The sequence below is a fragment of the Cynocephalus volans genome, chromosome 5 (assembly GCF_027409185.1).
Source record: "Cynocephalus volans isolate mCynVol1 chromosome 5, mCynVol1.pri, whole genome shotgun sequence".
Classification (NCBI taxonomy): domain Eukaryota; kingdom Metazoa; phylum Chordata; class Mammalia; order Dermoptera; family Cynocephalidae; genus Cynocephalus; species Cynocephalus volans.
In genome coordinates, this window is record NC_084464.1 from 50,565,709 (window position 1) to 50,591,019 (window position 25,311).

Here is a 25,311-nt window from a genome sequence, read left to right on the forward strand (position 1 = left end):
GCTTGGTCTCTTTAGGAATCAGGGATGTGCAATTAAAACCATACTGAAATTTTACACCCTTCAAATTAGCAGCAATTAAACCTGAAAATACTAAACATTGGTGAGAATGTTAAACAAAGGGAATTCTCTTTCACTCCTGGGAGGAGAGTAAATTGTTATGACCATTATGGAGAGCAATTTAACAACATCTAGTAAATTTGCAAAAGCAGGTGTTATTCAACTGGACAATTCTGCTGCTAGGTATATGCCCTAGAGAAACGCACAAGGGGTCACAGATAAGAATGCTCATTGTAGCAAGGTTTGGAATTCAGAAAGAAAAAAACACCTCAAATGTCCACTGAAAGGATACAAATAAACTGTGCTATATCATACAATAAAATATGGAATGACAGTTAAAATTCATGAAATAGAACTACCTTTATCAAAATGAAGTGAATGAAACTCACAAAAATGTAATGTCAGACCCCCCCAAAAAAATAAACAAAAAAAAGATGCAGAATAATATTGCTATAGTTTGAATGTTTTGTCCCTCTAAAATTCATGTTGTAATTTAATCCCTCACTTTTTTTTCTCAGCAAGGTGGCTGACCAGAGGCAGCCAGCCCTTGTGTCTAATGCATAAAAGGCAAAAGCAACAAACAGATAGTCACCTGAAGAGAAGAGTGTCTAGTGAAAACTATGGGATCCAGCTAAACAGTGAGGAAACCCCCACAAGACCTGAAAACTTGAGACAGCAACATAGGAGGACAGGAGAAACTCCCAACCAGGACTGGCATGGAGACTCAAGGAACCCTTTACTGCTAGGACAAGGTAGGCACCAGCTGCCAGCCCTTCCACCTTAGACACCTGCAAACCAGGCTGCAGGGTAACCACAAGGCCTTCATAGGCAATGAGCCTAGTGTGTGGAGTGGCTAAGAGCCCACAAGACTGTATTTTCCCAGAGGAGCACTACACATGGAGTCACCCTCACACCCCTCGGTCCCAGATTGCTGCTGGACATTTCCATTTTGGGATAGGAGCCAGGGGATCCCAGAGTTCCACTGACCCAGTGGCTCTGCACACACCAGCAGAGAATGTGGAGGGGAGTGTGCTGGCTACCTGGATAAACACCCTTCTTCTTCCTGAAGTGCAGAGCCCCACTTGACATAGGGGAACTGCCCATACCAGTTGAGAGTAGGAAGAACACACTGGTCACCTGGATCCATGCTCTCCTTCCTCTGGGAGCTCATAACCCCACCCAACTCAATTCCCCATGCCTGCTTCAGTGGACAGTGAGCTGAAGCTGCACCAGGCCCCTTACACTGGTTGTCTTGATCCATGCCCTGCTCCTCTGGGAGCTCAGGGGTCTTCTGATGCAGCGAGTCCACCAGCATGAGCAAAGAGCACGCCAAGCATATACAAGCTATCCCTGGGAGCCCCTTTCCCTGGGAGTCCCATGTCCCATTTGACACAGCAGCCTGCCCACAACAGCAGAAAAGGTGTGAGGAGTGAGCCAGCATTACAACTTTGCCTACCAAGAACGAAACCTATGTAGCCTAACCCAACTGTCAACATAAAACACTTTTACAGATATGAGTTTCTCCCCTCAAAAACCACTCTAAAAATTAAAAGAAGCAACTATACCATGAGATGCCCAGATCTCAATGTAGAGATATGAGAAAAATGAAAAAACAGGGAAATATGACATCCTGAAAAGACTATGATTCTCCAGTGCCAGACCCCAAACAACAGGAAACTGGTGAGTCATCTGAAGAGAAATCCCAATGATAATATCAAAGAAACTCAACTTAATGGATTAAAAAAATAGGTAGAAATGAAGTTTAAAAGAAAGATCCAGGACATGCACAAGAAATTCAGTGAAGAGATAGAGACAGTAAAAAAGAATCAAAATCAAGCAGAAATCCTGGAACTGAAGAATTCATTCAACAAAATAAAAAATGCAACCAAGAGCCTAAGTGGCAGGCTAGAACAAGTGGAAAAATAATTTTTGAACTAGAAGACAGGTTTTTTGAATTAACACAGTTGGAACAAAAAGAAAAAGAAAAAAAATTCTTTTAAATGAAGAAAGCCTATGAGATCTTTCTGATGACCTTAAGTGTGCAAACTTCTGTGTTATGAGTGTACTGGAAAGGGAAGAGAAAGGAAAATGCATTGAAAAACTAATGACATAGTAGCCAAAAACTTCCCAAGTATTGGGAGAGATATGGTCCCACAGATCCAAGAAGCTCAAAGATGCCCAAACAGATTCAACCCAAAAAGGATCTCCCCTAGACACACTGTAGCCGAACTGTCAAAAATCAAAGACAAAGAAAGAATTCTAAAAACAGCAAGAGAAAAGCATCAACTCACCTATAAGGAAATGCCCATCAGGCTAACAGCAGAGTTCTCAACAGAAATCCTACAGGCCAGGAGAATGTGTGATGACATATTCAAAGTTTTAAAAGATAATACTGCCAACCAAGGATACTATATCCAGCCAAGCTTTTCTTCAGAAATGAAGGGGAAATAGTATTTTTCCCATCCAAATAAAAGCTGGGGGAATTCACCACCACAAGACCAGCCTTTGAGCAAATCCTCAAGGGAGTCCTATATCACCATAACTACATGAGAAAGAATTTTAAAAACTGCTTGTAGAACAGACATGCAAAAGAGAAAGAAAATGTATCTTATCACTACAAAAAAAAAAAAAAAAATCACCAAACAGCAAAGACAAACAATTAAAAAAAAAAAGAAAGCAAAGAAAGATATATAAAACAACCATAATAAATTAATGAAATGGCAGGAACAAGGCAACACCTTTCAATAACAACCCTGAATGTAAATGGATTAAATTCCTCAATTAGAAGATATAAACTGGCTGGAAGGATTAAAAAACTAAACCCAACTATATACTGCCTTCAAAAAACTCACTTCACCAATAAAGACACACACAAACTAATAGTGAAGAGATAAAGATATTCCACACAAAAGGAAACCAAAAATGAGCAGAAGTTACTATATTCATATCAGATAAAAAAGACTTCAAACAAAGAACTATAAAGAGAGATAAAGAAGGACATTATATAATGATAAAAGGATCAATTGAGCAAGAAGATATAACAATCATAAATATATGTGCACCCAACATCATAGCAGCCAGATAAATAAAGCAATTATTACTGGATCTAAAGAGAGAAATAGACCCCAACGCAATAATAGTTAGGGACTTTGACACACCACTCTCAGCAATGGACAGATTCTCTAGACAAAAAATTAGCAGAGAAAAATTAGATTTAAACAGAATTTTAGGCCAAATGGACTTGACAGACATTTGCAGAACATTTCATCCAACAACTACAGAACATACATTCTTCTCATCAGTACATGAGTCATTCTCCAGGATAGACCATGTGTTAGGCCACAAAGTAAGTCTCAGCAAGTTTAAAAAGATTGAAATTAGATCACAATAGAATAAAATTAGAAATTAACAACAAGCAAAACTTTGGAACCTATACAAATACATGAAATTAAACATGTTCCTGAGTGGCCAATGGGTCAAACCAAAATAAAGCAGGAAATCAAAAAAATTCTTGAAACAAATGAAAATAAAAGCACAACTTACCAAAACCTATGGGATACTGCAAAAATAGGACTAAGAGGAAAGTCTATTGCAGTAAATGCTTTACATCAAAAGAATAGCAAGACTTCAAATAAAAAACCTAACATTAGACCTCAAAGAACTAGAAAAACAAGAACAATTCAATCCTAAAATTAGTTGACAGAAGGAAATAATTAAGTTCAGAACAGAGCTAAATGAAATAGAGGCCATAAAAAATATATAGATCAAAAAGATCAACAAAACAAAAAGTTGGTTTTTTGAGAAGATAAACAAAAAAGAAAAATCATTAGTTAGACTAACTAAAAAAAGAGAGAGAAAATCCAAATTACAAATATCAGAAATGAAAAAGGAGACATCACAGCTGAGACCACAGAAATACGAGAAATCATTAAGGACTATTATAAACAACTATACACCAACAAATTTGAAAACCTGGAGGAAACAGATAAATTTCTTGACACATATAAACTACCAACACTGAATCAAGAAGAAATAGAAAACCTAAACAGACCAATAACAAGCAATGAGATTGAAAGAGTAATCAGCAGCCTCCCAACAAAGAAAATCCCAGGACTGGATGGCTTTACTGCTGAATTCTATCAAACCTTTAAAGAAAAATTAACGCCAATCCTTTTCAGAGTATTACCAAAAATCAAAACAGAGGCCATTCGCCCAAGCCCCTTCTATGAGGCCAGCATCACACTGATACCAAAATCAGACAAAGACACAACGAAAAAAGAAAACTACAGTATCTTTGATGACCATAGATGCAAAAATCTTCAACAAAATATTAGCAAACAGAAAACAACTGTACATTAAAAAGATTATACACCATGATCACATGAAATTCATTCCAGAGATTCAAGGATGGTTCCACATATGCAAATCAATGAATATGATATACTACATCAACAAAATCAAGGACAAAAACCATATGACTATCTCAATAGACACAGAAAAAGCATTTGACAATATTCAATATCTCTTCATGATAAAGACTCTCAACAAAATAGGTACAGAAGGAAAGTATCTCAACACAATGAAAGCCATGTATGACAAACCCAGCATGAACATCATCCTGAGTGGGGAGAAGCTGAAAGATTTTCCTCTAAGAACAGGATCAAGACAAGGATGCCCACTCTCTCCACTTCCATTTAACATAGTATTGGAAGTACTAGCCAGAGCATTCAGGCAAGAGAAAGAAAGAAAGGGCATCCAAATTGGCAAAGATAAAGTCAAATTCTTCCTGTTTGGAGATGACATGATCTTACAATACAGAAAAATCTAACAACTCTGCCAAAAAACTCCTAGAGCTGATAAACAAATTCAGTAAAGTTGCAGGATACAAAATCAATACATAAAAATCAGTAGCATTTTTTTTTACACCACCAACAAACTAGAAGAAAAACAAATCAAGGAACAAGCCCATTTACAATAGCTGCCAAAAGAATAAAATACCCAGGAATAAATTTAACCAAGAAGGTGAAGGGTCTCTATAATGCGAACTACAAAACACTGCTGAAAGAAATTAAAGAGGACACCAAAGATGGAAGACACTCCATGTTCATGGACTGGAAGAATCATGACCACACTACCCAAACCAATCTACAGATTCAATGCAATCTCCATCAAAATACCAAAGACATTCTTCACAGAAGTAGAAAAAACAATCCTAACATTCATATGATACAACAAAAGACCTTGAATAGCCAAAGTGTTCCTGAGCAAAAAACTAAAGCCAGAGGCATTATACCACCTGACCTCAAATTATACTCCAAAGCTAAGGTAACCAAACCAGCATTGTAGTAGCATAAAAACAGACACATGGACCAACGGAACAGAATAGAGAACCCAGAAATCAACTCACAGACTTACAACAAATTGATCTTCAACAAAGGCACCGAAAACATACATTGAGGAAAGGACAGCCTCTTCAGCAAATGGTGCTGGGAAAACTGGATAGCCATGTGTGAAAGAATGAAACTAGACCTGTACATCTCATCATATACCAAAACCAACTCAAAATAGATTAAAGACTTAAATATAAGACCTGAAACTATAAATCTCCTAGAAGAAAACATATGGGAAACTCTTCAGGATGTAGGACTGGGCAAAGACTTTATGAATAAGACCTCAAAAACACAAGCAAAAAAAGAAAATATAAACAAATGGGATTATATCAAAGCAAAAAGCTTCTTTGTAGAAAGGGAAACCATCAACAGAGTGAAAAGACATCCTACAGAATGGGAGAAAATATTTGCAAACTATACATCCAACAAGGGATAAATATGCAGAATACACAAGGAATTCAAACAACTTAACAGTAAAAAGTAAATAATCCAATTAAAAAATGGGCAAAGGAGCTGAATAGACATTTCTCAAAAGAAGACAATACAAATGGTGAACAAGTATATGAAAAAATGCTCAACATCCCTAATCATCAGGACACGCAAATCAAAACCACACTGAGATATCACCTCACCCCACTTAGACTGGCTATTGTCAAGAAGACAGAGAATAACAAATGCTGGCGAGGATATGGAGAGAGGGGAACACTCCTACACTGTTGGTGGGACTGTAAATTAGTACAGCCATTATGGAAAACAGTATGGAGGATTCTCAAACAACTACAGATAAAATTACCATATGATCCAGCAATCCCACTACCAGGTATACACCTGAAGGAATGGAAATCATCATGTGGAAGGGATACCTACAATTCCATGTTTATCACAATCCTATTTACAATAGCCGAGATATTGAACCAACTTGAATGTCTATCATTGGATGACTGGATGAGGAAAATGTGGTGTATATACACAATGGAATACTACTCAGCCATAAAAAAGAATGAAATTCTGCCATTCACAGCAGAATGTTGAGCTTGGCGAAAATTATGTTAAGCAAAATAAGCCAGGCACATGTCATCACTCATAAATGGGAGCTAGTAAATAAATAAATAAAAGAAAAGAATCACAATAATATGTTGAACTTTCAGAAGGAGAGATCAGAACTGTGTGGTTATTAGAGGTGGGAAAGGGGGAGAGTAAGGGGGATTAGCGAGAAATTGGTTAATGGACACAGAGATTTATTACATTTTGTGATGATGAACATGTGAATTATCCTGATTTAACCATCACACATTGGACACAGGTTGCTCTGTACCCCAAAACTATGTATAATTAATTATGCTTTAATTTTAAAAATGCAAAAAAAAAAAGTTTAATCCGCAATGCAACAGCGCTCATATTAAGAGGTAAGGCCTGTAGGAGGCGTGATCTTGAGATCTTCACTCTCACCCTGTCCCCCATATATGGTCGCAGTGAGAAGGTGACATCTGGGAAGCAGAGAGCGAGCCCTTACTAGAGACCATATCTGCTGGTGCCTTGATCTTGGACTTCCCAGTCTCCCAAATCATGAGAAATAAATTTTTATTACTTATAAATTCACCAGTCTAAGGTATTTTGATATAGAAGCAGGAATGGACTAAGACAAACCTGTACAACACGCTATTAAAAAATATGCAAAACCGTGCTATATATTTTTCTAGATACTTACAAATATGGTCAAAGTATAAGGGAATGTGTGGGAATTATAAGGGGCACATTCAGTGGTTACCTCTGATGGGGGCAGGACAGGGAGAGTGACCTGATTAGAGAGGGTTATGCAGGGAAGTGCGACCGTACGGGATGCTTTGTTTCTTTGGCAGAACAGTGTGTGATGGGTGATCGCAATGTCAGTCATTGTGTTACTGAATCTCTGAAATACTTCATAATAAAAGAGGAGAATATTCATTGAGTGAATGCATTTATTATGTGCTGTGTGCCCAGGACTGTGCCAAGTGCCTTGAGGGTGAAAGGGGGAATACCCCTCTTTTGTTCCTACTGTATCTTGAGGTCTGATTCCCTTCCATCCTTGAACCCTGCTCCCCTGGCCCACCCCCACCTGCAGAGGGAGTGGGAAGCCCCTGGCACTCTGCTCCCCAGCTCCTTGTCTGGAAGGAATGTCTCATCCATTAGACCTAAGGAAAAACTTTCCCACTGGTGCCAACAAGCTCCAGGGAGAGCAGAATCTCTAATCCCTGAGATCTTTTCTAAACTCATACTGAGTTCTTGATTACTTAAGTTACACATGCTTCCTGGAGAGGGTTTCCCATAATCCTACCATCCACTATGAAGGTGTTTGTTGGGGGGCGAAGCACGTGTGGTGTTGTTTTGTTTGTTTCTTTTCTGCAGTATGTGTGCACACATTTACACACTGGAGATGAGACGCAGTGCACAGTGTTGTGTCCTGTGATTGCAACCTCCTGTTCCATGGCAAGGGCTCTCTGGACAGTTTTTGGGAGAAGAACCTGCTGCGTTGTTGGTTGGTTTGGGGTCCCCCTCTTCTATCTGGGGGAGTTAGGATGAAGCAGCCCCCTCCCGGGCTTCGGGCCCCCTTACCTGAAGCTGAGGAGAATGGCTGAGGCGATGACCAGAGTGGAGAAGGAGAGTGCGTAGCCCACCGTGTAGACGACGTAAAGGGACAGGAGCTGCTCCCCCGGGGAGCTCTGCGTGCACACAGGGACATGAGTGTACATGGGGCAGCCCATGGCCCCCTTTCTCCCACATTCTTCTTTCCCAGGGGACAAGGGCAGAGGTGGAGCCCTAAGTCAGACCCCAGTGGGGATACCAGAGCCAAGAAAGAGAATAACCTAAGGTGACGGTCCTTGGATTTCTCGGACCCTGTTCCAAGCCCAAAGAGGTGAACACACACCACCTTTGACCAGCAAGCACAGTGTGCAAAGACCCCTGAGACAGGGGGATGGGTGAGATGACCACAGGGGGGCTCACCAGAAGTCCAGGATCTCTGCTCCGATGAAGCTGAGATCCTGCTACTCCCTCCCTGGCTCAGAACCCCTCCTCAACTCACTCTCTCCTCTCGCTTGGACTCCTCGCACTCCGACAGGTCCCTCCAGGGCAGGCTGGAGTTGTCCTTGTGCAGCCAGAGGCCCTCAGTGGTGCAGAAGCGGTACACGTGGCCCTGCAGCACTGGGGCGGGGAGTCCTGGCAGCTGAGCCTTGACCCAGAGTGGGCAGCCTGCCCAGCACTAGATGCCCCTGAGTCCTCCCCACCCTGAAAGTCATCCCTGCTCCCCCAGAACTGACCCCTCTGAGTTAGTCATGTCCTCTTCCCATGTTCACCAAACACACCCACACACACACACGCACGCGCGCGCACACACACACACACACACACACACACACACACACACCTGAGCCTTCCTCAACTGCCATATGGCTTGATGGCCCAGGGATAGGACAGAGGGTCACCAAAGTGAGGGCTGCTCAGCCACCCTCAGCCTTTCTACTCAGCGACCCTGGGACAGAGTTGATAAATCCATGACTTGGAGATGAGTTGAGACAAGTTTAGCCCAGTTCCATGTCCCTGCCTCCAACCCCAAATCACAATACTGATGAGGACTAGTGGTGACCAGCAGTGGCCCTGCCAGCACCTCAGTAACTGCCTACAATTTCTGATTTTCAAGCCTCAGCACCCATCTCTCTCACACATACTTGGGGAGAGCTGACCCTAGAACAAATGTGGCACCAAGTTCCTAAGAGGAAGGAAGACAGGCAGCCCTGCTTCAGGGAGCCCCAGTCTGAGGGAGACACAGCCCTGCTTCAGGGAGCCCCAGTCTGAGGGGAGACACAGCCCCGTCCTCAGGGAGCCCCAGTCTGAGGGAGACACAGCCCTACCCTTAAAACGTCCCAGTCTGATAGAGAGGACACAGACCTTCCCTCAAAGACCACCTGATGTAAAAGGAATACACAGTCTCACAGTACATATCCTCCATTCAAAGGGGGAAGACCGAGCTCCTACCTTTAGTGACCCCGGCCATATGTTGGGGATGGACACTGCCCTTGGAGATCTCCCGTCTGACAGGGAGGCACCCAGCCCCTGCCCTCAGGGAGCCTCAGCCTGAGGGGGGCAGCACAGTGTCTGGCTTCAGAGAAAAACAAAAAGGATCTGGGAAAGGAGCAGCACAAATACAGACCAACAGGGATCAGACACAGGCCCGGCAGAGCTGGGGGAGGGACATCGCCAGTGCCCATTCACAGCCCATCTGGGCATCCAGGTGCTGACGCAGACCCCACCATGCCCCACTGTCACCTACCCAGGGAGATGGGCGGCTCGTGGCCCCAGGTTTGACGTGAGGCCAAGAGAGGTGAGGTGCTTACTTGTATCTAGCAGGAAATGCCTCATTCATTACTTCCCTGCAAGAGAACTGAAGTCTGACCCCAGGGCCAGGGACAAAAGGGCAGTGGGCGGATGTGGGGGAGGAGGCAGTAGGCTTAGAGGGATCATGGAGGGAGGCTGGAGCCAGGAAGAAACTTTAAAAGATTTAAAATTCTAAAAGACTAAAAGATTTTAAAGCCCAGCTTCCCCAGCTGTGGGAGGAAAGAAGAGTGTGAGTGAAGGAGAGAGAGTGGACAAGCCACCAGGGGGGCGGGTGGCGGCGGTGCAGGTGGAGGCAGCGGGAAGAACCAGGGCTCTGGGGAAGGGGCTCCATTAACATGCAGGGTGCTGGCAGCCCCAGGGCCTCCACTCAGGGGCCCAGGAAGGGTGCAGCCATCTAGTAAGGGGCTCTATTTTCAGGCCTACCTACAGATGGGTCCTGTGACAGCCTCTTCCAGCACTGTCAGACATCAGCAGGCCTGTCCTTCCCTAACTGACCCCAGTCAACAGGGCAGGCTCCCTGCTCTCTCTCCTCCTTCCCAGCTCCTTTCACAGACAAAGCCTCAAATAGGTTCCCCTTCAGGAGACGGCAGTTATCTGGTAGTACAGTGGGATGAATCAGCTTGCAGTATTACTCTTTCTGGAAGATTCTGCATTTTAAAAGATACTTCACCGGGAAGAGGAAACAAAAACCTAACAGTGGAAAATCTAACAGCGGAACTTCTGACAGTGGGAATCACAATGTCCCAATACCTCTCTACTGCATCTACAAACAAAAGCAGGCATATGCACAAAGGCAGAGGAGCGGAGACACTTGATCTGAATTTAGCAACCTGAAGGGCTCCTCACAAGCCCCTGAATGCCTCTCTTATCTGCTGCACTGATGCCTGAAATTCTTCACCAGGAGCCAAGTGTCCTGATATGAGGCAAAAACCAGCGTTCGGCTATAGATACCTCCAAGAGCTGTGATGGGGCCCTGGGCTGACTCTATGGGGAATGAAACTGGTGTCAGACCCTGCTCTGGCCATCCATTTTGACAGGAGGAAGGAGGGAGAAAGGAGAGAGGACAAGGGGCCAGGGAAAGGAGAGACACAGTGACAGCCTGGGGTGCACGAACCATCTAACCACCCATTTACCCTGGACAGCCCACAGCAGTGCAATGCTAATAATATCCCTGTTCCACAGCTGGCACAGTGCCTGGCATACAGTAGGCGCTCTGCAACTTCAGGTGCTTTCCCTATCTGCTCCTTATACTCTCTCTCTGCAGGCTGTTCCTTACAGAATCAGTTTTTGAACACCTGCTGTATACTTGATACCTTTGAACATCAGAACCACCTTACAAAGTAGGCATGGTGAACCCCATTTTACAGATGAAGAAACTGAGCCTCTGAGAAGCCAGGTGACTTGCCCAAGATCATCCAGTGAAGATGCAGCAGAGTCAGGGTACAAATCCCCTGCTCTTTGCCTCCAGAGGCCAAAAGTCAGCAGCCAAACTTGCTGCTAGCAGTCAACAATGGCCATGTGCCATTTCTCCTCTGCCCTTCCTCTGGGCTTGGATTTCCCAACACCCAGACCCCTCCCAGCAAGGCCCCTTGCCAATGCAGACCCCAGGCAGCCCACACTGTTCCCTGAGCCTCTGTTCAGGTCTGGCTGGGGGGAGGTGGTGTGTGCACAGATGTGTGCATTACTGGCACAGAGTCAAGGGATCACTGTGTCCCTGAGCAGCTCACAAGCCCTGCAAGTGTGCCTGTCAATTATCCTTCATTAGCATCAAATATTATAAGCCAGGTTTAGTTTTGGTTGGGTCCGTGATCCCCAGATGCCCATCTTGTCTGGAGGCAGAGTGGGTAGGGGCACAGCCCTGCTTATCAGCTCAGCTTTATCTGGCCTGGGAGGAGCTGGTAAATAACAGCCAGGGGCTTGGCTGGGGTCTTGTCAACACAGGGAGGCAGCCGGGCAGCAGCATGACAAGAGGCCCAGAGATGTTTCATTAAGTCAGACCCTGGCGCTGGAAATAAACCCCCCAATTAAACACTTCCCTCCTGGAAACTGCTACAGCATCTGTAATCAAACTAACAGCCGCCCTTCCACATGGATGGGGGCACTCAGGGCTGTGAGAGCTGTTCATGAATCCATTAGCTCCTGCTCCCTGGCAGCAAAGGCAGCTGGCAAGGATGACCTGGCCCCCATTTTACAGATGGGGAAGCTGAGATTCAGAGAGGCTAGTCACAGGCCCTCCCCAAAGTGGTGGGATGAGGGTCAAAGGCAGGGCTCAAATGAAGGCATGAGCTGAGGGTGGAAGTGAAGGCTACTGGAGAGCATCAGGGCCCAGGAGAGGGAGCTTAGGTGTGAACCACGCAGACTCAAGTCCAAATCTTGGCTCTGCCCTCAACATATTTACATAGATGAGTACGTATTTATATAGATGTAAGTATACATGTTCACGTAGAGGAACATGTGAACCTTGGGCCGGTCTCTTCACCTCCCTGGGTCTCAGTTTCCTTATCTGTAAAATGGGAACTATCATGACTTCCCAGGAGATAGAGCATGATAGGTACACATAAATACCGCATGTTCACATAGACACCCCCCCCCCCCCGGGTCTCAGTTTCCTTATCTGTATAACGGGAACCACCATGACTTCCCAGGAGATAGAGCACGTGACATGCCTGGAACCTAGTAGGCCTTCACACATGGTCACAGTGGAGGCCCTGCTGCCTTCCCTGCTCTGATTTCTCAAAGGGGCACTCCCTTGCTGGGGCTGGTGATGGAGCTTCTGACACCACTTTAGCCAGAACTCCTCTGGGGCCAAGCTCAGGCCTCAATCTCTTCTTGGCAACCCCGACCTGCAGTAAAAGCTCCTGGGCTCAACATTACTCAGGGAGGCACCTGTTAGACTTTCCAAGAACTGTGAGTTATAGGCTATTTTAAAAGCATTTTATGACTCTCATATAATTAGAACTAAGCTAACAAACAGGTAGGGATCAGGAGGGGGTGCAGCTAATGAGGCTGGAATGATCTGTAACGAGCACAGCTGTGGCTGGGTAAGCCAGGCTGCTGAAGGGCCTTCGGGTGCCCACAGGCTCTCTTAGCCACTTCAGTCTTCTCCTCACAGTCTTGCTTGCACCAAGCATTTCCTTTGCACCTCTTCCTTCCCTGACTCGTCTGCTCCCGCCCTCTCTGCGCAATCGAGCCCCAAATTCTCAGTTAGAGGGGTCAGAGTTCAAGGGCCTGGCTGCCTTCCCTGGGACACTGTGGGGCCTGCCCCATGTCTAACGTGCTGCCTGGATGTCCTTCCTCCCTGTAGGGCCCTGTTTCCCCCTTGTGCATCTGCCTATTCTCCCAGGCCTGGCCCCAATGTCACCTGCCCCTGGAAGCCTTCCCGATGCCACATGCCAGGCAGAAGATGGCTCTGACCCTCCTTAACACCACTGCCTGAGCCGTTGAGCCAACCCTTTCAGCCCCGTGGTGGGCCACCCCTTCTCCCCAACACACAACCCCCCTAAGGTCTCAGCGACATCCCTACCTGCTGACACAGACCTAGCTCAGGGGTCTGGAAATTGTCTTGTATTTAATTCTTTCTCTAACCACTCGCTCCTCTACCCAGTTCTGCACCCAGGACAGAATTGCTCAGCTGACCCCAGGACAGCATTGCTCGACTCCCCGTCCTCTGCTGGCTTTGGCCAGTGGGAGGTGGTGGAAGAGGAGGGGTGAGGGGAGAGAGGCCGGGGTGCTCCTCCCGCTCGCTCCCTGCTTTGATTCTGAGGTGGTGGTAGTGGCTTTGCCCCTCTGCGGCCACAGCCCTGCTGGGGTGGCCTCTGCATCACGACTCCAGCTGTCATGGGGACTCCTAGTCCCATTCCCGCCCTTGCTTCTCAGGTCTGGGGATGGTAAAGCTTCCCACTGCTGTAGTCCTTAGTGCTCATATACCTTATTGGTCACTTAACTCGGCCCAGCCTCTGTCAGGGACCTTTCCATTAAATTCTGTTCATGTTCCCAACTGAGGGTGTTTGCTACAGGACCCTGCCTAAGATGATCTCTTTCCTTCTCCCTGTCCCCAGTGCACACTGTGAAGTTTCTCCCCAGACTATTCCCCTGACCAGTCCAAGAAAGCCCCAGAACTGCCCCCTACCTGCTCCTGCATGCCCTGGGTGGGGTCAAGGAAGCCCCCAGTGCCAGCCTCTGCCAATGGGACAGGCCAGAGCTGCGGGTCCCTCACTCAGGGAGAGAGGAGAGGGAGGCAGAGTGGGTGATTCTGAGTGTCAAAAAGGGAGTAAATGAGCCTGGTGAGAGGCAGGGGTGGCAGCGGGGGAGCTGGCAGGGGGCCTGTGCAGTAGCCGTTATCTTCACGGAGAAAGCAATAAAAACCATGTTCGCTCATAAACGGGCACCACCAAGACCTATTTCCTGCTCAGATAAAATCAAATAAAATTAAAGGTGATGGATGGAGCCACAAGCAGCAGGCAGAGCTGGGGGCAGCTTAGTGCTGAGTGATGAGCCCTGTCCTGCGCCCGGCTCCCTGGGGTCTAGAGGCCCAGCCGAGCCTGGCCAGGCAGCCGGTCCCAAACCTTTAGGAGGCAGGAAATGTGTGTGTGTGTTGCGAGAGGCCAGGAAGCTATGTTGGGTGAATAGAAAAAATTAACAGCTACCCTTTTTCACGGGCCTACAGTCCTCCCCACACCTGTGTCACCTGGCTCTAGCCATCTCCCAGATGAGCAAAACAAGGCACAGAGAGGTCTGGGACCCACTCCTGCTCACACAGCCAGTCAAGCCATCTGCAAGCAGAACCACTAGACTTCAGGGCTCACAGGGAGAGGGCAGCCAGCTCACTGTCCTCCTCAAGGGTGTGCCCAGACACCAGAGGTCATCCAGGCCACTTACCTGTCTCCATGCCAGAGAATATTTATATACTCCATGGGCGCACACATGCCCAACAAAGCCCGGTATTGCAATTAAACACACTGACTCTAAACCAGACTCCTGGGCTGATTCCTGGGTCTGCCACTCACTGGCTGTATAAGCTCGGAAAAGCCTCTTGGCATCCCCGTGTCTCAGTTTCCTCATCTGTAAAATGGCTGGGTGATCAGAGTAAGGGTTGCTGTGAGGTAAATGAGTGTGCATACATAGAGTGCTGACAGCAGGTGTGGCACAGAAGTACTGTGTGAAGGGCCACTGGTCACTCTGTGTCCTACCCAGGTGCCTGCCTTTTTCCAGGCCCAGACTCTCTCTGTGCACCTCAGGGAGGGGTGGGTGCACTGCGAGGGAGGAAAAGGAAGCAACCTCCATAGGAGACCAGCCTGGGCTGCATGTGACATCAGTCCCTTTCCCCACACATCACCTCGTTCTCACACTTGCTGCTAGGCCACTTTCTGTGAGGGCTCAGGTCCCTTCAAGGCACAGTGGTAAGAGCACAGACTGGGTTCACATCCTGGCTCTGCCATTTACCACAGCACTTGGAACAGGTGATATAAGCCTTCCAGGGCCTCAGTTTCCTCATCTGCCCAAGAAGCATAAGCATGGGGTAGTTGTAAAGATGAAATAAATGCCCTGCCTCTAGGACAGGACCTGGCACATAGTAGGTACTCAATAAATAGTAGCTATTTTTATCACAAGAAGTCCGTGGCGAGGGTGTTTGTCTCCTACATCCTCCATGGTGCCTGGCGGGACTGGGCTCCGTGTGGGAGGCTGGGATAGGTGGGTAGGGGTGGGTGGGCACATTAACTACCCTTCCAGTCAGGGGGCTACCTGCAGCCTCTGTAGGTCTCTGTACTCCAATGACCCTCCAACCCACCCAGTCACACCTTTCCCAGTGTAGGGTCTCCCCTGCAGGCAGGAGTGAGCAGGAAAGGGCCTGAGGGGCCACCCCGCCGAAGCCCTGATCACTGCTCCCAGGTATGGACCACCTATGTACACATATGATATTACATACACACACGTACACCAGAACAGTGACCCCACCTCCTGTGTCCCTCCTCTCTACTCCCACCCCCTCCCCCAGGATCCATTTCTCTCTTAAGTCAGACTCCTCAATTCCCTTCTCCCCACACCCACCAGCACAGGCCTGAGGCCAAGGCCCAGGCTGTACCTCAGGCATCCTGATACCTGCCAATGCTGGACACCCCCCCCCCAAATCTCCCAGGAAAGGAAAGCAGGCCACTCAGTAGGAGGCCTAAAGATAATCTTGGGTGGGGAGGACGGTGCCTCAGAGGCCGGGAAGCAGCGGCCCCACCCCCACCCTACCCCAGGCTCCTGGATACTAGGGAAGGTAGGGGAGTGGGGGAGGGGGGACTCACCACTGCTGGCCCAGGGCAGGTACCAGGGGCAGCTGACATTCACGAAGGAGCCCGGGGGCCCATCTGGCCAGCAGGCGTAGTCATCAAAGGTCCGGTTGCAGAACAGGCCTGGGGACGGGGGAATGGTCCCTCTGTGAAATCGCCCTGCCAGTGCCTGGCTGTGGTGCGTCCGCTCGCCTCCCCTCCCATCCCCTGCCCTCCCCACCTCAGAGGCTGCAATCCACTAAGCAAGGCTGCAGACTTCCTACTTGCCGAGCGGGAGCCAAGCAAGGGGACTGGTCACCTCGAGCAAGTTACTTAACGTCTCTGTTTCCTCATCTGCAAAATGGGGGTATTCCCCACCCCATAAGTCTTTGTGGGGATGAAGTGTGTTACGTAGATACCTGAACATGGTAAGCGCTCAGCAGACAGTCCCTCTAGGCCTATTTTTAAATTACACCTCAGAGAGCAGAGGGAAATGGTAGCTCAGGAGGCTGAGATGACCTTCCTCAGGTCACCGCATTGCAATTACAGAGTCAAGATTTCAACCCAGGCCCATCTGGCTCCAATCCTGTGCTCTTTAAACCACCCCCCACAACCCCCAAAACGTTTATTCCTATAAATATGTTTGTTGGGCCTTCGGTCCATGCACAGGCTGGGAGGTGCTGAGGAGGACACGCAATGGAAAGGACAGGTCCCTTCTCTGAGAGGCTCAAGCTGGGGCCTGGCGGGGGACGGGGGGGTCAGATAAGAATAGCTAAGACAGGCTCACTTGGGAGAGTGCGGTGCTGACAACACCAAGGCCATGGGTTCAGATCCCACAGAGGGGTGGCCGGTCAGCTCACTTGGGAGAGCGTGGTGCTGACAACACCAAGTCAAGGGTTAAGGTCCCCTCACCAGTCATCTTTAAAAAAAAAAGAATAGTTAAGACAGCAACCCCAAAGCTGACTGCAGGGCCAGTGGGTAAGAGCCAAAGGCAACAGAGATTTCCTGGGGAAGATTTCCTGCAGGAGGTAGTGCTTGAGCCAGACTTTGAAGATCCTGAGAATTCCAGGTAGGGGGAAAGGGCAGGAAGACATTCAGGTTAGGGGACAGCTGGACAGAGGGAGGGGGCATGGGGCAGGCATGCATCCTAGAGAGGCAAATGACACCCAGACATGGACTTGCGGTTCATCAAAGCCTTCCAGGAGTTGTGGGCTGGGAGCAGTGCTGAGCGTCAGGCCCCACCTGGACTCACCTGTGGCCGGAGGTGGAGCCTCAGTCAGGAAGCGCTGGCACTGGTGTTGGTATTCCCGCCACTTCTGCACTGTCTCTGAGAGGGACACAGTGGCGCCCTGGGGAGGGAGGGCAGAAATAGGCGCCTTGTGGGTCCAGCCAGCCCCTCTTCTCCCCCCTCACCCCCACACACTTGGCTTCTTAATCTTCAGGGGACCTTAGAGCCCCACGCTCTACCAGGCATTGACCATCTCTGCGAGGGGAGAACAAGTTACTGCCACGTAGGGGCTCCAGGTGATGCTGTCACATCTTTATCCCTCCCAGGGGACCGGTACACAACTTCACGTGTAGTGAGTACCCAGCAAATGTCCACTGAATTGATGCCTTTGGGGGCTGGGTGGGTGAAAGGGGAGGGGAGAGTGTGTGTCTCATTCATGGCTCATCTGTCCTCACCTAGGAGGGAGACTTCTGCAGGCCCAGGCCTCCGTCACTGCCTAGTCAGTCTGCCTGGGGGCTTCTTGCACTTTCAACCATTCTAGAAGAGGACACATGGGCCCGAGTGGGAGAGGGACTCAATCAAGGGGATACAGCACCCGAGGAAGCAGAGCGAAGACTAGGACCCAGAGTCCTCCAGATCGGTGACTATAATAGGGTACTAGAGAGTGTGCACTGTGGTGGCATTTGGTGCTACAGAACCACAATGTCCACCATTAGCATTCCACCTACATAATGCAACCATTTACCTTGGAGGGTAACATGACCCCCTAGTGGTCCCCTCTAACACCACAACACAGATCAAATACCCAGCCCAGCTTCCATCAACCAGAAAGAGGAGTCCTGAGGACACAGGTGAAGGGGTCGGAAAGGTTCCAGAACACTGGAGTCACGCCTGCTATGGTAGGGGACCCCCTACCTGTGAATAGGGGGGTATGAAGCTCAATTTCCAGATAAGGTAACAGAACTGGCTTTTAGCACAGACCCAAGCAGACCCACCCCGCTGAGAACTGTCCCTTCCGAACATTTTTACGCACTTCCTTCAGATATGTCCCATATGTCCTGGGACTGTGGTTCTTTTATTTCAGTTTTTTTCCTGAGCAGCCTTAAAGAGTATAAATATTCATCATTTAGAGGCTGCAGATGCTGGAATGACCAGAGAGACCCTTGTATAAAATTTAGGGCCTATACATAATTTTTAAAAACTTCACTTTTTGAAACCACAAAAATGTACACAAGTGCTGAAATTAAAATGCCTTCTCCTTAGAAGCTTGCACCCTTGACTCGCTGTGCCCTAAGCACACGCTGGATCTAGTTTCTGGCTGATCCTGCCAGGGTTTAAGCTGCTTCATAAGACACTTCCCCGTAAAGACTCATGTTGCACGTCCTCACCCTGAACCTCAGAAGAAGCCCCAGAGTGGGGGCCAAGCTCGCTTCAAGCCCCAGGGACATCCTTGAGGGAAGTGTGCTGAGGCTGCAGGTGGGACAGCCCTGAAGGACAGAGCTCTTCTGAGGGCAGAGGCCAAGTGTATTTGTTTGGGGGTGGGGCGGAAGAACAAAGAATCAGACACAAGGATAAGAAAGAAGGTTTCAAGATTTTAGCCACAACTGGGGGGCGGGCACAGCTTTCACCATAGCAAGTCCGGCTGGATCAGCCCCACCTCCGCACCCCCTTCTCCCTTCTCCCCTCTTCCTTTTGGTAAAGGTCTCTTCCTCCCTGCCACTGAACACGGCAGCAGCTGGTGCTGAGAGGGCGGACAGAAAGGCAGAAGTCCCCTCCATTTCTGCTTCTAGGAGGAAAGCAGGCAGGAGGCAAGGTCACTGCTGGGAACTGCAGCAGAAGGTGCGTCTGGCACAGGGAGCGAGGCCAGGAAGCGTGTGGAAGCCAGCGGTCTCCAGGGGCTGGGGAAGAGGCCATAAGCTAAGGAGAGCACCGTGAAGTCTTCTCTGGCACCCACAGCCCAGGGAGCTTCACACAGAGGCAGACTTGTCATCTACTCAGAGCCAGGGACATAAAACTGTCTTCAGACTGGGGCTCCCTGAGGACAGGGCTGTGTCCCCCTCAGACTGGGGCTCCCTGAGGACAGGGCTGTGTCCCCCTCAGACTGTGGCTCCCTGAGGACAGGTGTTGGGAGCCTCCCTATTCCTACCTCCAGCTCAGCAGCCGTCTCACTCCTGCCCCTCCACCCCACCCTGGCAAGGCTCCAGTCTCCTTTGTGCCGCAGCAGTCACTGCTGACTTCCAGTTCAGCCCGCTGTCTCCTGCTCTCTGCCTGCAGCCGCCTGTCTGAAGCAGCAGCGGCTCCTGCCCGCCTTCTCTGCCCTGCTCTTCCCTGTGTGCAGGTACGAGGATGAACACGTTGCATTACGCTGATTGCCAGCCCACCCTCTGGTGATTAAAAGGAACATGCTGCAGGCAGAGTAATCCTAATTACAAGGTGGAAACCCGTGCTTCTACCAAGAGACAGACGGGGATGTTCTGTGCCTTTTCCACGTGCAGCAGGAGGTGGGCGAAGCTGTCATAGGCTTTTAGGAAGCTGAGGCGGGTGATGCTGCCTGGGGCCCATTGTCCCTCCACCTCATTTAAGCTGACAGAGCAACCTGGAGAGGAGAATGAGCTTTGCAGGGAGGAGATGACACCCCCCTGCTGGACAGGTTCATTGACAGTTACATGACCCACAACCCTTTTCCCTGGGAAAACAGAGCTAATGCAGGAACTGCATCCCAGTCTGGGGACAGGAGCAGGGGAGAGTTCACAGAGCCATCCAGATCCTCACTCCTGCAGATCAGCTCGCTCATCCCACAGTCCAAGCCGAGGACCCCACTTTTTACTACAATAGAGCAAGAGCAATCTGGGACTCGGAGTTGGTGCCCCAGGGCTTTCCAGGTGGCAGCTCTACTTTTCATATTCACTTGCTCCTTCCCTCCCCCCACGCTTCCATCAGTTATAGATCACCTGCTTTGTGACTGTGCTCAGCCCTGGGGATATCACAGTGAACAGGGAGATGGGACTCCATCCTCATGGGGCTTATATTCTAATAGATGAGATAGCTATTAAACAAATGATTACATAAAATATTAGTTAATAAGATTGTGATGGCTGTTAATGAGGGAAAAGTACAGGGCGCTTGATCTAATCTGGAGTTAAAATCTTATATAATAAAGCTGGAAGTTACCACTACGCATTGGCAGTTGTCACACTTCATTCACTCATTCATTCATTAGGTCTTACTAAGCACCTGCAACTTGCCCAATACTGTCACCCACGGGACAAGGACTCCAACAGCACCCTTCCCTCCTGGAGCTCATGTTCCAGATGGGAAGACAACAATGCACAGATTAAAACAGTAAACGGCTAAGATAACATTCCAAGCCAGGCATTGTGCCATGTTTTATATATTCTACGGACTTTATTCTCTATAATGGTTCTGACAGGCATTGTCATTTCTAATCTACAGGTGAAGAAACTGTGGTCACCGTGAGGGCAAAGACAGTCTTTTGGATCTGTGTTCCCAGAGTGCTTGAAATAAAGAAAATAATACATTCCTGTAGGTTAAAAAGAAATCTGACTGTTCCCTGGGGCAAAGTCATGTGACTATGCTGGTCCCACATCCGCCTTCCCGGGGATGCTGTCACTTGTAGTAGTGCCTGACTGGTCACTGCTGAGTGGACGAGGGAAGGAAACACCTCAGGACCGCACAGCTGCCTAAGCGCACATGCATTTCCAGCCTCAGCGGAGGCGCATTTCTTTCCTTGATAGAGATAATTTCCTGAGGCCTCCCGGGAAAATCATTTTCAATGGAATGGTTTCTTTTTGCATATGTCTATTGACTTATCTCCACGTTCCATTGGCATTTCCCAGTACTTAACCAACAGAACAACCCAGTTACACCAATTCCAAGCAAACGAGGCTATTCATATCCATTGCCACTACTCCTCTGCTCTCCAAGCAGGGATGCCTCTCTCCAGCCTGTCAGGGCTCAACCTTCTGGGCAAACGTCTCTTTGCAGGTGGGACATCCAGGCTCCTTGTTTTCCTGCCTCCACACCTTGCCTTATGGCAGTTCCTTGTTCCTGAGTCCCCCAGTTGGGGGAGGAAGTAGAAGGAACATAAACATGACTCAACTCACAGATGTTTGCTGTGCTGTTCAAAGCCGAGGGTGGGTGGGGGCCAGACAGGTGAAGCCATCGAGTCAGGTGAGGTCTGGGTCTCATCCTTAAACTTAAATCACCCATGTTCAGGCCTGTCAATGTGTGTCCTGTGTTAGGAGTCGGGGAAGCGCATGGACTGAGGCCGCAGGGGCTCATCAGCATGCCAGGGACAGGGGAAGACAGGACATCGCCAGCTATACCAGGCGTTTCAGATCTTTAGTCGCTCACCCCTCTGGGTCTGCCCATTTTGATTTCTGAACCTCAAGTGAGGCTTCCTGTCCTCTTCTCCAGTCTGGGAGGTTGGACTGGCCATGTTGGACACTTCCAGTGCCCCCCCGATATCTCCTCAGTGCACACCAGCCAACTTCTGAATACCTCCTGCACCTGCTATTTTTTTAAAAGGGTTTTCCTTGGCCTCTAAAGCCTTCTCTCCTGTTCATGGCAGGCTGGAAGAGCTGGGGAATTAACAGCCCAAGAGCAGCCCTCAACCCATGATTGACAGGAGTTGGTGTATAAATATCCCAACTTCCTCACCCCCAGGGGGCACATAAATCGAAGGTGCATGTTCTGCACTGTCTGCTAATCCTGGCAAGCAGGAGAAAGCTTCACTTGGTGATCTGCTCTCTAGTGCACATTGCACTGGCTTCCTTCTCTACCCTATCCCACTTTCCCACTCCCCTTCCTGTGTTTCCTGGGATCACCTTCTAAATAAACTACTCCCACTCAAGTCCTTGACTCAGGCCTGTCAAGGACTGAAGAGAGAACATCATTGTTAAGTGTGGATTCAAATCTCATTTCTTCCTCTTAGACCTTGGGCCAGTTTCTTAAGCTCTCTTGGCCTCAGTTTCCTCGCTTGTAAAATAGGTATAAAGACAGACCTACCTCAGAGAGTTATTCTGTAGATTAGTAAACACATGCAGAGCCTTACCTGGCATGTGGAGAATGCTCAGATGTTATTAACCTGGTAGCTCTGCCAGGTCAGGGATGTTTTTGGCTTATGTGTGCTATTAAGTGTTCCTGGACAGGACTTGACAAATATTTATTGAATTGAATTCTTGTCCTGACTCTGATCCAGGTGTTTCTGACCTTGGCTTCTTGTCCATACCTTACTACAGGTTCTACTGCTGAGTCTGCATCCCCAGACACTGGTCTCTTGTTACCAGCCTAGGCTGGCACCTGTCCCACAATGAGCTGCTTCCTTTGCTTAAATCAATGGTTGTTGCTAGGCAGGGGTGCCCGAGTGTTCCCAGGAGACACTGCCCTCTAAAGACACAAGTCCAGGCCAGGGAGGTCAGACCCCGGGTGACATCTTCATATAACATGAGGCCTACTCTCTGACTTCTGTTCCCTTCACCCTGGGCAGAAGTGCCCACAGAGGCCCAGGGGAGCCAATCTTAGGGCTGCAATTTCTACTTAGCCTCTGCTCTGTGAAAAGAGTAAAGTACTACCCCAATGTGACTTGTTAATAAAACCAATTAATCTCGTTGGTGTTGGGGAGGGGCCTATGGTCCTCCTTGACGGAGGCAGCTCAGTGGAAAGCAGGCCTGGAGGGAAGTGGACCAGGAGTCTGGTCCCAGCCTCGTACTCACTCAGGGACCTTGGGCAAGGCACGTCCTCTTTCTGGGCCTCTCTCATGTTCTCTTTAATAAAATGAAAGTTTTAAAGGCCCCTCCCATCTCTGATTCCAGGGAGATCTCACCAAAGATTGTAAGCAGGGGGCCAGATATTTAATATTTATTATGTGTCAGAGGATTTTTCACCCATGGACCAATTCTTCACAGTGAGCCTGTGATAGAATGATTACCTCCCATTTTATAAATGAGGACACAAAATTTGGAAGAAATTTCGTAACATGCCTAAAGTCACAGGGTTAACAATGATGGAGCTGGGATGTAATCCTTTCCATTGTTATAGGCTCCCTCTTCCGTTACCTCTGGCCAGGTGGGAAGAGACTCTTTGTTCTCTCCCCAAAACTCACGCAAAGCGTCACTAAGAGTGAACATGGGCTGGCAGGAGGAAGTATGTATGTTTGCGTAAGTGTGCACACGCATAAGTGTATTAATGTGTATGTGTATGTGTATGCATGTGTGTTTGTGTGTGTGCATTTGTTTGCATGTATGTGCACATGAATGTGTGTGTTTGTGAGTGTGCCTATTTACCTGTGTGTTTGTGTGTGTGCCTGTTTGTGTCTGCTTGTATCTGTCAAGATGTGTGTGTGCACACACGTGGCATGTGATTTGACGTCTAGGTTCCTCTGAGATGCCCTGGATGGCAGGCAGCCCATGTCCAATTCTCTCTTCTCTTGCTGCCCACCCCTTTTTCACCCCACTCCTTCCTTCCTGCCTGTAGGCAGAACTTCCTGAACTGGTTTTCTTTTTGCAAGGAAAACAAAGCTTGCTTTTACCTACTGGAAAATCCATAACAATTAATCAGATCTGACAGGGGAAAGAAAAACCTGGGCTGCTGAGATGGCTCTAGCAAAGGTGGGGATCTCTGGTGGGCACTGGTTTAAAATGCAGAAAGAACATTGGCATATAATGTGAGGCACTTTTACTAAAGAGATTTAATGGCCCAGAATTCAATTTGAACTGAAAAAGTCCCCCCAATGACTCCTTATAAAGTCTTCCTTAGACCTGAGTCAGTATCTATGGAGCTGGTGAGGAGCAACTATTGATTAGCTGTCTCTGCCAATGAGCATTACAGGCCAAGGAGGTTGGAGGGGAGTTGTGTGCACCATTACACGGGTGGCACCTAATAGAATGGGCACCTATCGACTGGCTGCACTGCCGTCCACGCCAGGACAAGAGATGGATAATGCAGGGTCTGAAAGCTAATCAAATTCCATGGGAACCCACTGGGACAAACAAATACTGTGTCCTCTCCCCTACCAGGGGGCACATACCAGGGAGCCCAGAGCCAAGTTTTCAATAATTCCAAACCATAAGATCCTGGAGGTGTAACATAAGGCCTGATCTTATAAGATTTGGAGTTTCATTGTGTTTTAACCAGTTCAGGTCATGAAAGAAAAGAGAGAAGTTACTGTGACATCACAATTTTTCTTATGACAACCTTGGCCATCCAAGAGTATAACAAGGATTCCAGACTAAGGAAAAAAAAATGGCTCTTGGCATTCAAAAGATCCTCATGATAAAGTCTATGCATTGAAATACAATCACTATTCAAGGAAGAGCAATTCCGATCCTCACTCAGAACCCATTAACTCTCACTTTACATACAATTCTAATAACCATGATTTTTCTGGCTTCACATGCCATTTTAGTTCCAGCAAACAACACAGAAGATTTGAATAGGGAGGCGATGGCTCTGCTAAAAGCAGCGACCCCATCAGCAGTGAGAGGTACTAGCTGACTGAAAGAGCAAAGAAACTAAAACCAAGGCGCAGAGAGAACTGAAGTTTGGAACTTTTTAGGGCAAAAGCAAAGGCAACCAGTTCTACACTCTCAAACTGCCAGAGATTGAGTGGCTAAGACAGATATTTATTTTCTCACAGTTCTGGAGGATAGAAGTCCAAAATCAAGGTGCCAGCAGGGCTGCTTTCTGGTGAAGGAGGTCTTTCTTGCTTGCAGATGGCAATCTCTGGCTGTATCCTCACATGGCCTTTTTTGTGTGTGCACATCCACATGCATGTCCACACGTGCACACATGCATGCACGCACACAGAGCTTTGGTATCTCTTCCTCTTAAAAGGACACCAGTCCTATTAGATTAGGGCCCCACCCTTATGACTTCACTTAATCTTAATTACCTCCTATGTGCCCCATCTCCAAATACAGTCATATTGGGGTTTAATGCTTCATCATATGAATTTTGAGGGGATACGATTCAGTCCATAATAACCCCCAAG

General features: G+C 48.1%; 1 protein-coding gene across 1 annotated transcript in view; it reads right to left on the reverse strand.

Annotated features, from left to right (window-relative positions):
* LOC134379025 (glucagon-like peptide 1 receptor) overlaps window positions 1–18,748 on the reverse strand; it is a 33,140-nt gene extending 14,392 nt beyond the window's left edge. Inside the window, exons 1-5 of the mRNA XM_063098290.1 lie at window positions 18,689–18,748; window positions 17,325–17,421; window positions 16,109–16,216; window positions 8,509–8,627; window positions 8,040–8,146 (exon numbers count right to left, since the gene is read on the reverse strand). Of these exons, the coding sequence (XP_062954360.1) occupies window positions 8,040–8,146; window positions 8,509–8,627; window positions 16,109–16,216; window positions 17,325–17,421; window positions 18,689–18,748 (491 nt within the window). The remainder of the gene's footprint in view (window positions 1–8,039; window positions 8,147–8,508; window positions 8,628–16,108; window positions 16,217–17,324; window positions 17,422–18,688) is intronic.
* Between the last annotated feature and the right edge of the window lie 6,563 nt (window positions 18,749–25,311).